The sequence below is a fragment of the Nanorana parkeri genome, unplaced genomic scaffold, assembly GCF_000935625.1.
Source record: "Nanorana parkeri isolate BGI_ZX_2015 unplaced genomic scaffold, ASM93562v1 scaffold213, whole genome shotgun sequence".
Classification (NCBI taxonomy): domain Eukaryota; kingdom Metazoa; phylum Chordata; class Amphibia; order Anura; family Dicroglossidae; genus Nanorana; species Nanorana parkeri.
Genome location: NW_017306481.1, coordinates 1,048,406 through 1,065,097, shown reverse-complemented (window position 1 = coordinate 1,065,097; position 16,692 = coordinate 1,048,406). Strand labels below are relative to the sequence as shown.

The following is a 16,692-nucleotide window of genomic DNA, read 5'->3' as shown; positions in this document are numbered from 1 at the left end:
AGGGGCAACGGAGCGCGGGAAGCACGGCGGGTGTGTCCGGCGGGGAGGCGGCCCCTTCTTCGGGACACAGAAGCGATCTGGCGACAGGTAAGTCGCCAGGATCGCTTCTGTTGTAAAGCCGACAGTCGGCTCTACAAGTTTAAACAGACTCCCGGCGGCAAAAGTCGCCGGGAGTCTGTTTAAACAGCCCCGATGCTGGCGACGTACACTGTACGTCGTCAGTGACGAAGGGGTTAAAGCAAAGTGCAAAGCAGTTACCCACTAAACTAATCAAGGGGCTGAAGGACCTAAGCTATGAGACAAGGTTACAACAGTTAAACTTGTTCACACTGGAAGTGAGGAGATTAAGAGGGGACATGATTGTGATGTACAAAATGTTTAGTGGTGATGGTAACATCAGCAATAAACATTTTACTGTAAACTCCCTAACAAGGACTAGAGGAGAAAAACTGGTGGAGAAAAGATTTATCCACACAGGGTGTAGGGGCTTTTCAGTTAGAGCGGTGACATTCTGGAACTCGCTGCCACAAGCAGTGGTATCTGCAGAGAGTATTGAATCAGTCAAAAAGCATGTAGATACCTTCCTCAGAGACCGTAACATGCAGGGGGACGGACGGACACACACCTTGATGGACCTGTGTCTTTATTCAACCTCAAATACTATGTAACTGCGACCACACCGATCTTTCATTCATCCTTCTGTAAACCTCATCCCAATTGGCAGCTATAGTTTGCACATCTGAAGTGCTTACCTTAATAAACTCACCAGATATCCTGATAGATACAGGCAGATTGTTCTATAAAAATGTCACTTTCTGACTGCAGCAATATATAGCAGTCCTATATCTCTTTATAGAATACTGGACCTCTTCCCTCATTACTGAGGTGCCAAAAAAGCTAAGCCGCTTGTCAATGGCACCATTAATGTTTTAATGATGCATGGATGGAGCCTCAACATAAAAGGTCAGCCTCCAACACATAACAGCATCTCACATCTTTGTGTTGGTAGCTACTCTGTCCATTTATTGCTATCAAGACTAACCATTTTGAGGATCATCAAAAACCTTGCAGGCCAATTAAACTGCATATGCATTCTGCTGGCTGACATCTGTAAGCCCCTGGACTAGTATAAAAAGAATGCTTAATCAATGTGACCTTTGACCTCATCAGGGGAGGCAGGCTAAAGGTGGCCATACACTTTACAACCATCGCAAGACCTTAGGTCTTGCGATGGTTGTAAAGTAATTTTTTTTTAAAACGTACGATCTGCCCATCTTGGACAGGCAGATCGTACTTGCAATCATGGCAAGCCTGCCCCGCTGAGGGGAGGGCTTCCGATGACTGCAATGCTGAACAGGCAGTGTGAGCGTGTGCACACCGGCCCGTTTGGCATTTGTCTCCCGAGCATCATTCAAACCAGCCAAAAATCGTAAGATTTTCGGCTGGTTTTCTAGCATGCTCCTTAGACAAAAGACGTGCAACCGTACAATCTTAGAAATTTACTTGAATGCATTTTGTATTAACAAAAATGTATCTTATTTGTGCATCACTCAGCTGTAGATCCTCAAATCATCTCTGAATTGGTGTGGACACTGTCCCTTCTGGAGGGTGACTACTTTTGTTCTCCATGGTCCCTGTGTGTGTTGTAAAGTAGCCACCACTCCAAGCTCACTCCTGGGATAGACTACAATGTCACTACAAATTAGTAAACTAAACATGAGATTGTAGTCCATCATAAGAGTGATCTTGGAGTTGTGGTGACTTTACAACACACAAGAACAATGGGGAACAAAAGTAGCCACCCTCCCAAGAGGACAGTGTCAGCACCAATTCAGAGAATATTTGAGGCTCTACAGCCGAGTGATACACAAATAAGATACATTTTTGGTAATAGTTAAGGTACTTAAATGTATTTAAGATATAACTCCCGAGTTAGTGTCACTAAGTAGCAGACCTCTAAACGGACCTGACGTTGCAAAGAGAACAGGGTCTCTTTGCCAATTCTGATTTAATAGACGACAATAACAGTAAAGTCTACTTTGACTCCTTTCTCTCAAATAATACAGAAATTAAGTCTCCTGAAGAAGCTAATAAAAGGATATAGCCTATTTTCTGAATCATCCATAACATTATTGATGCTCTGCTGCAGCCACACTTTCTGTTGGTCCAGCTCCTTTTCTTTCAACTCCAGGTCTCCGATTTCTGTTTTAAGATTCCTCAGTCTTTCTAGAATTTCCTTTGTGTTACATCCAGCACCAACACCCCTGAACAAGAGCAGAGAGGAAGACCATCAGTTCAGCAACAAGAAAAATACACGATAGTCAAATTCATGCGCACTCCAGTATCCTCCCACACTAAAGACACGCTGGTAGGTTAATTTGCTGCTGTATGTATGTATGTGAGATAGGTACCTTAGATTGTAAGCTCATAGAGGGCAGGGACTGAAAAAAAACAATTATATGAAGTGCTGTGTAAATGGCGCTATATAAAATGCCTAAAATAAATATATAATTAAATAAATAAAGCTCAAAAATGACAAGGATGTGGAACACAGCATGTCTCCAACACTATACAAACAGAAATGGTTTAGATCTTTGGTTCTCAACTGGTGGGTCCTGACCCAAAAGTGGGTCGCGACCCCATGTTCAATGGGTCAGTTAGCCTTCCACTTTTCTAGCTGAGATGCTCCTCAGCCTCCGCCTTTCGCAGCACTGTCAGTTCTTACGCCAAAATATGCTGCCTGGCACCGAGTGTAAGCTTGAGGCAAAGTGGGCTGCGGCTATGGCTGTGAGGGAGCTCCATCCATATCTACAGCTCCTTGTGTGTGCTGTAGTGGTGCCCTGACTAGAGTGACATCACATTCTGGCTCCTGGCACCTCTACAGAGCGTGCAAGGGAGCTGTATAAGCAATGCACATTTGGAGCTCCGTCACAGCAGCCTGCACTTGACCCCAGGCTGAGGATCCGCTCCAGTTCTTTTAAGGTAAGGAGACTGGGAGGACCTAAAAGAAAGAAAAACAAATTTTGAGTGTGTGAGATTGTGTATGTGGTTGTGTTTGTGTGTCAGTGTTTTTGAGGGCCCGTTCACACTAATACAGTGCAATAATCACACAGTCCCATGTCACTGTACCATGCAATCACACATACCACGAGTTCTGGTGTGGGAGGTGTGTTACGTTGCCATTCATTTCAATGGCATCCCAAATGCACCTCCCACCCAAAGTTCGATAGCAGTGTGACATGGGTCGCGACTTATTGACCAAGGACAAATGTGGGTCCTGAGGTTACACAGGTTGAGAACCACTGGTTTAGATCATTTCCTGGCAGAAATATAGTATTGCCAACATTCAGTACGATTTAAAAAAAAAAAATCCCCTTCTAAATAAATTCTTACTTCCACTGGATGCTGTTCTTTGATTTTTTCTCTATCAAACCGATCCCCTCCAGTACATTGGTAATATCATATATTCTCCTTTTCTGTCTCACAGCCAATGTATCAGCAGCCTGAAAGTTTAAAGGAAATAATTACACAGAAAGACCAAATAAAAATCCTGAAATAACATTCATGTCTCATCGCGAATAATGTACTTAAGTATTTATAAACCATAACTTTCAAGTGTTAGGGCCGGTTCACACCAGGTCCATGTGTTAACAGTGCGGGAGGCGTGTTGCATTGCCATTCATTTGAATGGGACCCCAAACGCACCTCCCACCCACAATTTGATATACTGCTCTGCAACGTGTGGTACAGCAATACAGTGTGTTGCAGTGTGATTACAAAAGTATTGCATGCAATTAACACACAGCCCCAGTGTTAACAGGTGCTTAGAGAGAAGGTGGAAGGGTTAGAATTTCATTTATATCCACACAAAGAAAACACACACACACACACACACACACACACATTAACAGAAATAAAGTCTATAGCCAAACATATATCCAGCAGGCCATTACAAACATTTTTCATTCTTTGTTACAAAGGTGAACCTTTACACTCTAAGAGAAAGCAGTAAATTCCATACAAATTTTGAACACTTGTAATGATGACTTCCTGCTGAGCTGGGAGATATCAAATGTGACCCCCTCTGCAGAACATCATGCTATTTTCACAAAGACCATTATCTTCAACACACACTATTCTCAAAAGGGCAACGTGAAAAAGTCAGCAATACCAAATACACTTTGCTTTTAATTTTCCTTACTAGCAAGAAAGCCATTAGATAACTGTAGCGGGCAAGCTTGTACAATGGCTTTATTAAATCACACAGGGACTGAGCTGAAAAACAGACATCTGTGGTGCCTGGAGCAGCCATGTCAAACCATCCTGCACACAACCATTACAAAATTAACTCAGAAGCCATTTTAAATAGGGATGTACCAAAATGACATCTTCAGACCGAAACTAAAAAAATTTGCCAGCCCAAAACCGAAAATGACTCTACCCCAAAGCAAAGATTTTTTTTTTTCTTCTTTTAACCACTTGAAGTCCGCTATCACGTCAGCTGCCGGCACCTTATCCAAGGGATGTGAAAGGTGAGCAGCCAACAGGAAGTGTCCACATCACACAGGCTCCTCCTACTCTGCAGTAAAGACAGTAAACTTGGACATATCACATGACTATAAATTTTGGCATGTAAAATGGGCATTTTGATTAGGTTCGTTTTGGCCAAACAGCCCAAACATATTTCAGCAAAAACAGACACTGGCCGAAAAAGAGTCCAAAATGACTGACTGCCAGTTTACATGTAAGCCACTAAATACATAAGCGCTTTTGCCTACCGCCCACACTACGGGGAAAAAAAAAAAAAGGGCCTTGGATGCAGATAAAATGTTTCACATGTTGCCCCACATTGGGCAGCCATTACATCTGGTAGGGCCCTACTACAGCCTATATTCCAGCCAGTGAAAAAAACTCCAGGGCCAGCTGTGGAGAATAATGCCTGGGTAGAGTCCATGGGCGAAGCCAAGTATAGGCCCTTTGATTATGGTCCAAGTTCAGGCCTGGAGCATGCACATGGTATACAGGCTGAGGGAACCCCAGGATAGAACAGATGTTTTACATCTGATGGGCACTTACACCATTCATTAGCAGTGTTAGGCGGGTTTGGGATATGAAACATTTTTGTAAAAAGTGGTCAACCTTTAAATTTACATTTGAGTAGGGCCTCTATTAAGGGCCAACGTCCAGTTACCCATAAAAAGAAATTAAGAATACATCTTCAATTAAACCGAGAACCATGGTCTTTAAATCAACCAAATGCATCAGTATATTGTCATAAACACCACCAGCTCTTTAGAACTTGTGACAATATCACTTACTAGTTTTCCTGAATTCTGCAAGCGGCCTTAGTCACACAGCAAATCAGACCTCACTAGGTAAGACAGTCTGTAATAAATTAGCAATCGCTGTAGGAGAGCCGTTCAGAATGAGAACATGGGGAGCCCATACTGTGTGAGCCAACTGTGCCAAGCAGAGCATGACAGACTGCTCAGTAGACAGAACACTGACACAGTATATGACTGCCAAATAACGCAAGTATTTGATATCCAAATATCACCCACATAACAGGGCAAGGCGGGGATCTTTAAATGGGAATTACAATACATTTCTGTAAAATTAATTACCTGGACTTCAGGTGCCTGAAGACACTGAAAAATAAAGTGACCCAAAAACATTCCACCTAAAACAGTTGGTTGAAATGATCTGCTACAAGATTAAATTCCTACATGAGAAAATTATCCAGCAGCCATCATCTACATCAGGTTGCTTGAGCCCAGATTCACACCTGAGCATTTTGTAGCTTGAGGCCTAAAGCGCCAATATGCTCAACAGCTAAACAACACATGCTTTAAATTGAGCCTGTTCACATATGAATGCTCGAGCGCCTACAGCTTGACACCTGAAGCTCAGTTAGGTACATGAGCCAATTCTGAAGCAGAATTTAGTTATTAGGCCCCGTAGACTTCAATGGAAGGGCCTGAAAACCACCTGAAAATGAATAGGAGAAGAAAAAAAAAAAAAAACTTCTAGTAACTAGCTTTCTATTGGCCAAAACAAAAATGACTAAATACACCTGAAAAAAAATGCACAAAAATTCGCAAGTGAAAACATTCTAAAATTGCCTGTAAACTCACAAGGAAGTATTAATGCAGCCTGAAAGGACAGGAAGTTCAGTTTTAGGGCACTCATCTTTTCCTTCCTCCCCCTTACTCAGCACTTTCAGAATAGATTATATTTGCCTACAACCCCCCTCCTCTGAAATGGTCACTGTGCACCCTGCTAAGCACCACAGAGTCCCTACCTGACATCTTCAGACTTGTACCATTCAATTCAATGGAAAATCCATTTATGTTCTTTATCAGCATTTTTCAGGACAGTAATCTTCTAAAGGCATTTTTAGGCCAAATCGGGTTCATTTGAATATTGAAGAAGACACAATTCAAATATTGTACCCATCTCAGCCTCCAAAAACTGCTTTGCGTCACACAAACAATGCATGTTTTAAAAACACTGCAGTGTTTTTTCTAAACTAAAAATTTAGAATAACCGCAGTTAAAAAAAAAAAAAAAAAAAAATTAGATCGCAGGGTTGTATCGATATGAAACATTTTACCTGCCCAGAGATTTGTAAATCTGAGCAGTTACTCTTGTGATCCAGGTGCACAATACCAGCGGGCACAGCCAGATCCTCATCCTCAACTGCAGCATAGTTTTGTCAGGACAATGAAGGCTCTCCCAGCATAGTGATGATCCCTGATAGTGATAGTCATAAGTAGGCTGGAGGTGGAGAGGAGATGTAAGAAGCTGTACAGTGTATAATGTGGAAGGGTCCATAAATCACAATAACCTAATGTGGGCAAATAAGATAAGCCCAAAGAAATATTAATAGTGTAGAATTAACTGTTGGGTGGCAGTTCTGTCTTTACTTCACCACTAGCGTCCCCTGAACTGTGTTGCAGGAAACATTACGTACAACCTTGTAGGCAACATACTACGGAACCAACTACAAAGCTCACAAAAATGGTGACAGGGCTTCTAACACAAACACTACAACTGAAACACTACAACATTGCCAAAACTTCACTACACCGTCCCAAAGGCTGTATAGCAAAATAATGCTTGCAATAGGTTGCAGTGATTGGTCAGTATGGCTGTGCTGACCAATGAGAAGCTCTAATTTTTTTTACAGGGACATGCCAGAAGAACGCTCAGAAGGGACTCTAATTGGTCAGCACAATCACGCTGACCAATCACAATCATTATTGCTACATAGCCTCCATGGCAGCATAATGAACTTTTCAAGTGTTGCAACCACTAGCCCTCATTCACCCCAAGCGTTTTGCAACACCCCCAGAACATTCTCACATCTGGAGTGTATTGCCACAAACCAGTACAAGCTGCTTTTTGGCAAATTCTGCAGCTTCTTGGCCCCATAGACTTCAATGGAAATGCTCAAATCCGCACATTTGCTGCATTTTTGCACATTTGGCCATTCACATCAATGTGTCATGATCTGCTCGCAAAAACGTGCAACTCTGTACATGCATAAAAGGCGCAGAAACGTACTACACAAAACACACATATTTGATATTGCGCAGGCATGAATGAGGGCTTATACTAGCTGGTGTGGGCAATGGTCATCATTACAGATACATGTGGCAGCACCAGTAATGGGGGGGGGAGGGGGCTTGGTTGTACATTAGGTCACTATGTTTTGTGAAAAGGTGCACAACAATGCTGCCTCATGCATTCTGAGCCGGGCCTGTGTGACAGGGGAGCAGTGTCAGGCCGGCGGGGACTGGCTGCAGGACGTGTAGTGTGGCGCCCATGTGTGGGCCTGTCAGGTGTAGGGGACACCGGGGGTGTGACAGGCCGGCGTCACGTGTCACTCACCACTTTCAGGTCCAGCACCCCATCTTTCGCCTCCTGCAGGAGGGACACGAATTTACTGGTGAGAAGCCCCAGGCTCTTCTCATGTCTACTTGACACTCCCGCCGGTTCCGCCATGTCCGTGTTTCCGGGGCGGGCCTCTGAAGTTAGCCCGCCCCACAACGGTACCGTTCCGAGCCTTGCAGGAGCACGAGGAGCTCCACGAGAGAAACCACCGCACGGGAAGTGACGTCTTGCTGCGCGGTTGCCTTGGAAACGGAAACTTGAAGGCAACCAACTGGCGACATATTTAAGGGACCGGACGCGTCATGAGAGGCTGGCGCGGCCATGCAGGAAATTGGCATACCTTAAAGAGCAGGCGAAACAGTAAATGGCTAAATGATTCATTTAGTATAATCGTACTCGATTAAAGCAAAGTTCATTTTTATTTGTCAATAACACATCCCTCGTTGACATTTCTGCTCTTGTTTATGTTTTCCCTTTTCAAATATGGCTTTCGGTCACATAGCTAGTGTGGGCTCGGTGGTATTACGTCATCACGGAGTGGGCCAATCAGCGTTGAAGAGTAAATGAGGAAGCTCTCAGGTATTGGGTGACTTGGAGAACAACACAAGAACACGTGGCTAGAGCCTAAAGGGTCCTGAGGGATGTGGAGGAGCTGCAGCAGAGTGTAGAGATGGGCAAAACGGTTCTTCTGCATGAGCGCTCCTCCACGGATCGCTCACTGAAAAGATCCGGATCTTTTAAATGGCTCATGGTTCACCGCTCTTTTTACTATAGTAGCACCCCACCCACTATAATGCATTGCTGGGACTTGTAGTACTACATAGCTGAAGCTATTTTGCATTGCTGTATAATCATCATACAGCAATGCAGAATACCACCAGCTAAGCTGGACTACAAGTCCCAGCAATACATTATAATAAAAATCAGCTATGCAAAATACCACCTGCACACCCCCCAAACACACACACACACCATAATGCATTGCTGGGACTTGTTGTCCTACATAGTTGGTGCAATTCTGCATTGCTGTATAATCATCATACAGGTATGCAAAATACCACCAGCTATGCGGGACTACAAATCCCAGCAATGCATTATAATAAAAGTGAGCACTATATCACCAGCCCCCCCCCCCCCAACTCACACTTCTCGCTTCCCCTGCTACACTAATTATTATAATTCACATGAATTGCTGTAGGAATGCTGTAGTGTAGAATGAGTGAACCTTTTGAGCAGATATCAATCAGTATCATGGACAAGGCACGAGGAGCCGAAGAACTCTATCATTCCTGATCCATCGAGAGCCAGATGCAAAGGAGCGAAAGAACCAAATCATTCCTGAGTCGATCCGTCTCTTGGGCGCTCAGATCCGTCTCTCACAGATGTGATTGGTTGCAGGGGTGGGCGGGGCTGGCAGAAGCCTGGCTCCCACTCTAGGATCATATTACAAGAGCCGATTACTCTCTTGTCTCACTCTCTGCTTCTACATTCCATCCACAGAGCACAGACCAGAAGAACCGCCGCTCATTTTTACTGAGCCACCGCTCTTTCATTCTTCTGAGGGAGCAGCTCAATAGATCCGGATCGCTCATGAGCTACCCATCTCTAGCAGAGTGTGCTGGAGAGCTGAGACATGTTCAGTTCCGTAGCCAAGTGCTGAATAGCTGTTCTTCAGCGCTTCAGTTCTAAGTAAAATGGCGGAGGCAGTTAGTGCAATTTCTACTATCAGACAAAGTTTTTCGCTCACACTTGTACACCAAAACACTGAATTGTAGGTTTCCACAAATTGTGATTTGCCACATCGGGGCTCAGGCACCCTTCTCCATCGCTGCCAGGTGTGCCCACAGTTGCAATCGCCGCTGGCGCTCTGTCCCCACCTTCTCCAATTACGCTGACATCGCATTCAGCGCTCTGTAGCCACATTCACTTCCGTTGCGAGTAGTAAGTTAGCAGTGCTGAGCGCTGACTTGCAAAGGCTTAGCAACTGAACCCACCTATGCTCTATATGAACGTTGGGTTCATCTCCATGAACATGTGTCATTTCCAGCTATGGAACACTTACTAAACTTCCTTCCATTTTTGTAAGCAGAACATAGAAAATTGAATTATTGCTGACATCAGTAGCCTGCAAAGGCAAGGATTTCAAATTGAAGCTTCATTAAGAATCCTAAAACCTTTTATTTTTCAGTGGGATGATTTTGCCAATAAATAATGTTGGTTAAAACTTATAGTCCACATTTTGATTAGATTGAGTTAATAAAAGCACCCAACATTGATAAAAGAATAAAGTGCTTTTAAATGTTTTGCATTCAAGCCTTCACAGTAGGGATGCACAGATACTTTTCGAGTACCAGTGCCGATACTTGGCATTTTCATGAGAACTACCAGGGTTGCAGCGGGGACCTGGCTCTGGCACTCCACCACTGTCCTGAAATCATTAGTCTGTATTGTTTAAGAAAAACTGTCACATGACAATAAACAAAAATGTATCAGTACTCGTACTTGTAAGTACTTGGCAAGTACCAGTACTCGTAAAACTGGTATCTGTACATCCCTTTATTTATATTTATAAAAACAAAATCACACATTAAAACAGAGATGCACAAATCCCAGGAGCTCCGTGTGCTCCTTACAAATGACAGCTGCCTCCTAACTTTAGAATTTTTCTCTAGTGTAGTCTTGGAGCTCAAACGTATTGGTACATGTACTCATACTTGTACCGAGTACTGTACTTGGTATCTGTGCAACCCTACTTCAAAGCATTGCAGCCGTGATCAGTGTGTCACAGTTGCATTGCCCAGACTCCTGAATGTTTACATCCCAGCCCCAGGCTCTACGGACCTACTGTATGGGGCTGGAGGAAGTGAATAGTGAACTACAAGTACAGTGAGGTCCCCACACGTGTGCTCCATTGGGACCTACGAGTCCCTCTGCTGCATGGGTATGTGGGACTACGCATACACAGATGCATGTGAATAGAGCCTGTAATGGTAACAGCCGGTACAAAACCACTGTACGTCACCAATGCATGATTATACGCAGTTCCAACCCACCGAACCATCACAAGAGTGTGACAATACCATTCTCAGCCTCACCCCACACAGATATTTTCCAGCCCGCAGGAAACAATGTCAGGCCAGCAGACTGAGAGCGATCATCACTAGGGTTGGCTACTTCTACAGTTAAACGAGAACTATGAGGTGAGTGATTTCCACTCATCCTCATAGTTAGAGCCGACCTGTGACAAAGAAGCTGTCACAGGTCGGCTCTGCTGAAGAGTGGCAAGAGAGCAGAAACATGCAGCCGATCCGCTCACTTCTTGATCATCTCCCTGCAGTGAGCGGTTACTCCCCTCCCCGCTCCCCTCTGTGATGCTCCAACACTGAATAGAGGAAGGGGGGTGGGGGCGGGCACAGCTGCCTTTGCCCCTAGATAGTAGACGTGTGCACCGGCAAAACATTCGTTTCGTTTTGATTCGGATTTTGCGTTATTTCGGGATTCGGGTCCGAAAGTCAATTTGTTTCGGGATTCGGACTTGGACTCGGACTAAATTCGTTAGCAGTCTGCTACCAGACCCTTTAGGTCTTGTAGGCATGTTAGGAGGGACCCCCACCAAGTTAAAACGGAAAACAAAAAGTGTGTGGGGTTCCCCCCAAAATCCCTACCAGGCCCTTTAGGGCTGCACCTTACCAGGCCAAGTGCCCTCGGCATTGGGAGGGTGTCCCCATGCCGATGGGGACAAGGGCCTCTTCCCTACAACCCTGACCCGGTGATTGTGGGGGTCTGCGGGCAGGGGGGCTTATTTGCATCAGGGTACCTCTTTAATGGGCACCCAGATGCCGCCCCCCCCCCTTGTGAATGAGTAAGGGGTATTTAAATTCAATGTAAATAAACAAACCATACTTTTAGAGAAAATCCTTTAATTGAAAAAAAAACAAAGTCAATTTTTGACCATTCCTTTAATTTAAGAAAAAATGGCTCCATCCATGTAATCCAGCGCCAATCACGATGCACGGCCCCCGCCGACCCGCCACAATACAAAAAAAGTCCCGCCGCACGACGACCGCCAGAACCCGACAAAAACTCGCCGAATCGCACATGTCTACTAGATAGGTAGAGCCAGCTGTCACTTACGCAGCTGGGTGCATCCAGGCAGTATTGTCGGGATTCGGCCGGCTACGGCGCTCTCAGTATATCGCGGGCAATAGCAGTCTCAATCTCTTTTTCTGCAGCCCCGGCACTAAATGAACAGGAGTCCTCTAGACCAGTGGTTCTCAACCTGTGCAACCTCAGGACCCACATTTGTCCTTGGTCATTAAGTCACGACTCAAGTTGCACTGTGCGTTCCGATGCGGGCAATAGAACTGTGGGTGGGAGGTGCGTTTGAGGTGCCATTCAAATGAATGGCAATGCAGTGCACTTCTCACACCAGAACGCGTGGTAGGTGCGATTGCGTGGTACAGTGAGTTAATCGCACAGGACTATGCGATTAACGCACTGTACTAGTGTGAATGGGCCCTCAAAACACACAACCACAGACACAATCTCACACATACACTCCCCAAAAAATATATTTTTGTTCTTTTTTTTTTTTAAGGTCTACCCAGTCTGCCTACCTTATGAGAACTGGAGTGGATCCTCAGCTGGGGTCCCAGTGTGGGCTGCTGTGCTGTGACAGAGCTCCATCAATATGTGCATTGCTTGTACAGCTCCCTTGTGTACCCTGTAGAGTTGTCGGGAGCCAGAATGTGACGTCACTCCGGTCCAGGCACCTCTACAGGGCACACGAGGGAGCTGTAAGTAATGCACATATGAATGGAGCTCCCTCCCAGCCATAGCCCCATCCCATCCCACCTCAAGCTGACACTCGGCACTGTGCAGCATATTTTGAATGGCACGAGAACTGACAGTGCTGCGCAAGAGGGAGGCTGATAAGCCTCGCCCCTAGAAAAGTGGAAGGCACATGGGGACCCACTGAACACAGGGTCGCGACCCACTTTTGGGTCACGACCCACCAGTTGAGAACCAAGGCTCTATACTGTACCGAGTGTTCCTGTTCATTCATAGATTGTGGAGATAGTATGTTTACTATGTACACAATTATGAATGAACAGGAAGTGAAGTAGATCACTTCCTAATAATTCATAACTGGTACATAGTAACTCATACTATGTCCAGTTATTTACAGACAGCCAGCGATCACTGATTGCTGACTGTTTGTACCCGCTCTCCATCCTGGATTGGCTGTCACAGGAGGTTGAGCCGGCGGTGGAGGAAGGAGAGCTCGGTCTCATTTGACAACTGACTCCTCCTGCTCACCACCGGCTTGCCCTCCTGTGACAGCTGAAAGCTGTCTCTGTCCACACACCGTTCTACTGATCTGTTACCGGAGGCTGAGCGCGGCGGTGCGGGAGAAGAGCTCAGCCTCTTGTGACACGCTCTCCTCAGTTTTTCTCCTCCACGCTGGACACTGCACTGTGTCAGAGAGGACACAGAACAGAGCACATCGGGGAGGAGAGAAACTAAGGATGCACTGCAATTTTGGCCGAAAGATGGCACTTTTCAACATTTTGCCCTTAATGTTTAGGCGGCTGAAATTTTGCTTTAACCACTTGATGCCCAGAGCAATTTCTTACATTTGCACACACATGATAACATTTGAATTTGTGGCTAGAGAATAGCTTCAGACCCCCAAACAATTTTATATTTTCTGAAACCAGAGTTGCTAGTTGCAATTTTTTTATGTCACACAGTATTTGCGCAAATGTTTATCAAACCAGTATTTTTTAGGATAAAATAAACTAAAATGAAATGTTGTGCACAGAAATAGAATATAATGCCCAATTTTTTTGGTAAAATATAAAATATGGGGTCACACCGGGTAAATAGATACCAAACATGTCAAGCCTTAAAATTGCGTGCGTCCATTTAAACGCAAAAAAAACTACAATAACCAATGTGACGATAATGGGGGTCTGAGTCTGAATATTAAATAATAGAATTCTTTTGTCCGCCAGTCAGAGCAAATGCAGGCCTTCATTTAGTCATTTGCCAGGCCTTCCACACTCCACAGAACAGAGATCTGCTATCTGGCTGTGATCTTTTACTGCCCCCTAGCAGAAGTGAGTCCCAAAACTCCTAAGCCTTTTATAGCTGTCCCTAATTAAAGGCATGGCACCAAGCACTCATCTATTACCAGTGGACAAGTTAATATAAACAAGCAGGTCTGGTAGAGGTGACGACCCCGCATTCACCCAAAAGTCATAAATCAGCTACATTTCATAATTTGGAATTGGGCGGGGATAATGTAAAATTAAGGGTTATCCTCTTCCCTGCTGTCCCTCCACAGCCCTGCCCTAATGGCCGACTCCGGGACACCCTCCAAAAGGGCTTATAGAATATTCTGTCTAGGCGACTAGAGATGGCTCTTGGGTTTTAAAACATCAACTAGGAATTAAGAAGTCTTAACATCGCAGAAGAGTTCCCCTTTAATCTCTGGACATCCTCTGCTGAAAGCTTGCTTGAAGAAGAGCCCTGCAGACTTCTCTTTTGTTTATACAACTCTGAACTCTGTCAGAACTCCTAAACCCAGGACTGTTGAGTATTCACTTTTATTCCCTTTTATTCTACTGTTGTGTATATATATTTTGTCTCTTTTTATTAAATCTTTTTCTGTATATTTTCTGCACCGTTTCTTTTATTAAAGGACGATCTTAAAAATTGTTAAGCTTATCTCTAAACTCTAAATACGAACTTAAAGTATCCTTGTCTCTGTGAAGAGAGCTACTGTATAGTGAATCCTGTCATATTCCTGTCGGAGAGGACAGCCGTATCACAGGCATTGTTTAAGTGTTTAAATTGTCTCAGCATTTGCTGGGCACGGTCTGTGGTTCCGTTACGAAAAACACATGGTGGCAGTGAACGTTGTGGACAAAGGGTTAACTGCGGAGTTAACCAACCCTGGTGACGATTGCTCTCAGTCTGCTGGCCTGAGATTGTGTCCCGCGAGCTGGGAAATATCTGTGCAGGGCGAGGCAGAGAGTGGTATCGCCACGTCCTTGTGACACCCAAGCTCGGTTCAGACTTGTGTATAGTCACCTGTGATTGACGTACATCGGGTTTGGGCCGTGCACACGTCACAACCAAAATTTCCTATAGGCGACGTTTTAAAAGCTTTTATGATTCATCAGTTTAGTGCTAACAGTGATTGATGGGCCTAGAAATATTGCTCTCTCTTCGACGTTCGTGACGATATATAACATGTAACCCCTAATGTCACCTAGGGACCCCAAAGAAGCTGACGAAGCAGAGATCTGCTTCATCAGCTTCTTCTTCTGGCTCTAGGAGCCGGAGACTGTGGCCAGTGACACCGGAAGTGATGTAATGCATATCACTTCCGGGACAGTGATCGGAGGAGATGAACTCTTCTCCGATCTATCAGGGGAGACCCGCCACGCCGGTCCTGGGCTCACACATGGCACAGTGAAGCCCGGGAAGCCGATGGCGGCAGCACGTTCTTTATCTCCGGTGCCCCACTCAATATGGCCGCCGCTTGAGTGGGGCACCTGATATAAAGAACGTGCTGGCTTACTGTCATCCTAGATCATTTTATTACTTTATTGCTGGGGTCTATGTGTATAGGGCAATGCCGTGGATTGCGCTCGTGCACAACATGTTTTGTGTGCAAATATCGTAGTTCTGAGGAAACCGGAAGTCATGCGGTCCCACAACTCGATAAGTTCATACTTTTGATCGGTCACCGTCACCTGTACAGGTGACAGATCGCTTGTATTTAAACAGCAATCGCTGTTTAAAATGGTACCAAAAACATGGCTGCAACAGCAGCCGTGTTCTTGGTGTAAGCACTTCCAGTGGATGACATACATTTATGTGAACCCGCTGGAAGTGGTTAAGTTATTAACTAGAAAAGGTGTGCCAGTTTTTTTGAACAAAATGAATATGGATATGCATGCATGGTGTCGGGTGGCGCCATCCGCATGTATGGGCGACACCATCTAGATGTATATGCCAAGATGGTGGTGCCCATACATTAGGGTTGCCACCTTTTCTTCAAGCCAAACCCGAACACTGTAGCGCCTTGCGGCAATTTTTTGGTAAAGTATACACTATGCATGTATTTTGTGATTAAATAACATTGGAGGTAATCACAAAGATGCCAGTGTGCCACAGGTCCCCAGATATGTACTATACAAAGCAGCATCCATATACCTTGTCGCCCTCTTTACCGAATATCCCAAAAGTAACGGGTGCTCGTAATGACTGCGTATGGCGCCGCTCACAAAAGAACTCATATACAGATGTCACCAGCACCAAGATTCCACGTTAGTGCAAATTACAATTTTTTCAGTATAGGGTACGAGTACCAAATGCCGATACCAGTGCAATGGGTCATGACCTGCCGCCCGATTTATCAGAAAGTCGGGCGGCAGGTCATGACCCATTGCCCGGCTTCCTGATTGCCTGTCAAGCCGGTGTTCCAGTGAAAGAACACCGACTTCAGAGGCTGGCTGGCTTCCTGACCAATCAAGAAGACGGGCGGTGAGTCATGATGTAAACCCGCCTCCTGATTCAAGCCAGCTTCCTAACCACTTTTTTCTAGGCAGCCTGGCTTCCTGACGAATCAGGAAGTTGGCCGGAACGTCATGACTCACGTTACAAGTACTTGTCAAAATGCCCTGATGTTTGCGCTATGTTTTTTTCTTTCACTTACCTTCGGTGCGGGAGAGCAGCGGCGAGTCAGCGCTGGTCCAGTGGGAGGAGCTCCAGGTGGGGTCCT

The 16,692-nt window shown here is 45.1% G+C and overlaps 1 protein-coding gene across 2 annotated transcripts in view; it reads right to left on the bottom strand.

The window, feature by feature from the left end:
* The window catches only part of E2F5 (E2F transcription factor 5), a 20,285-nt gene extending 12,130 nt beyond the window's left edge, over nt 1-8,155 (bottom strand). The window contains exons 1-3 of one of the 2 annotated variants that reach the window (XM_018555767.1): nt 7,893-8,155; nt 3,394-3,503; nt 2,103-2,264 (exon numbers count right to left, since the gene is read on the bottom strand). In XM_018555767.1, coding sequence (XP_018411269.1) covers nt 2,103-2,264; nt 3,394-3,503; nt 7,893-8,006 — 386 coding nt within the window. In that variant the 5' untranslated portion in view covers nt 8,007-8,155. The remainder of the gene's footprint in view (nt 1-2,102; nt 2,265-3,393; nt 3,504-7,892) is intronic. The other variant, XM_018555766.1, reaches the window with a different exon arrangement.
* Between the last annotated feature and the right edge of the window lie 8,537 nt (nt 8,156-16,692).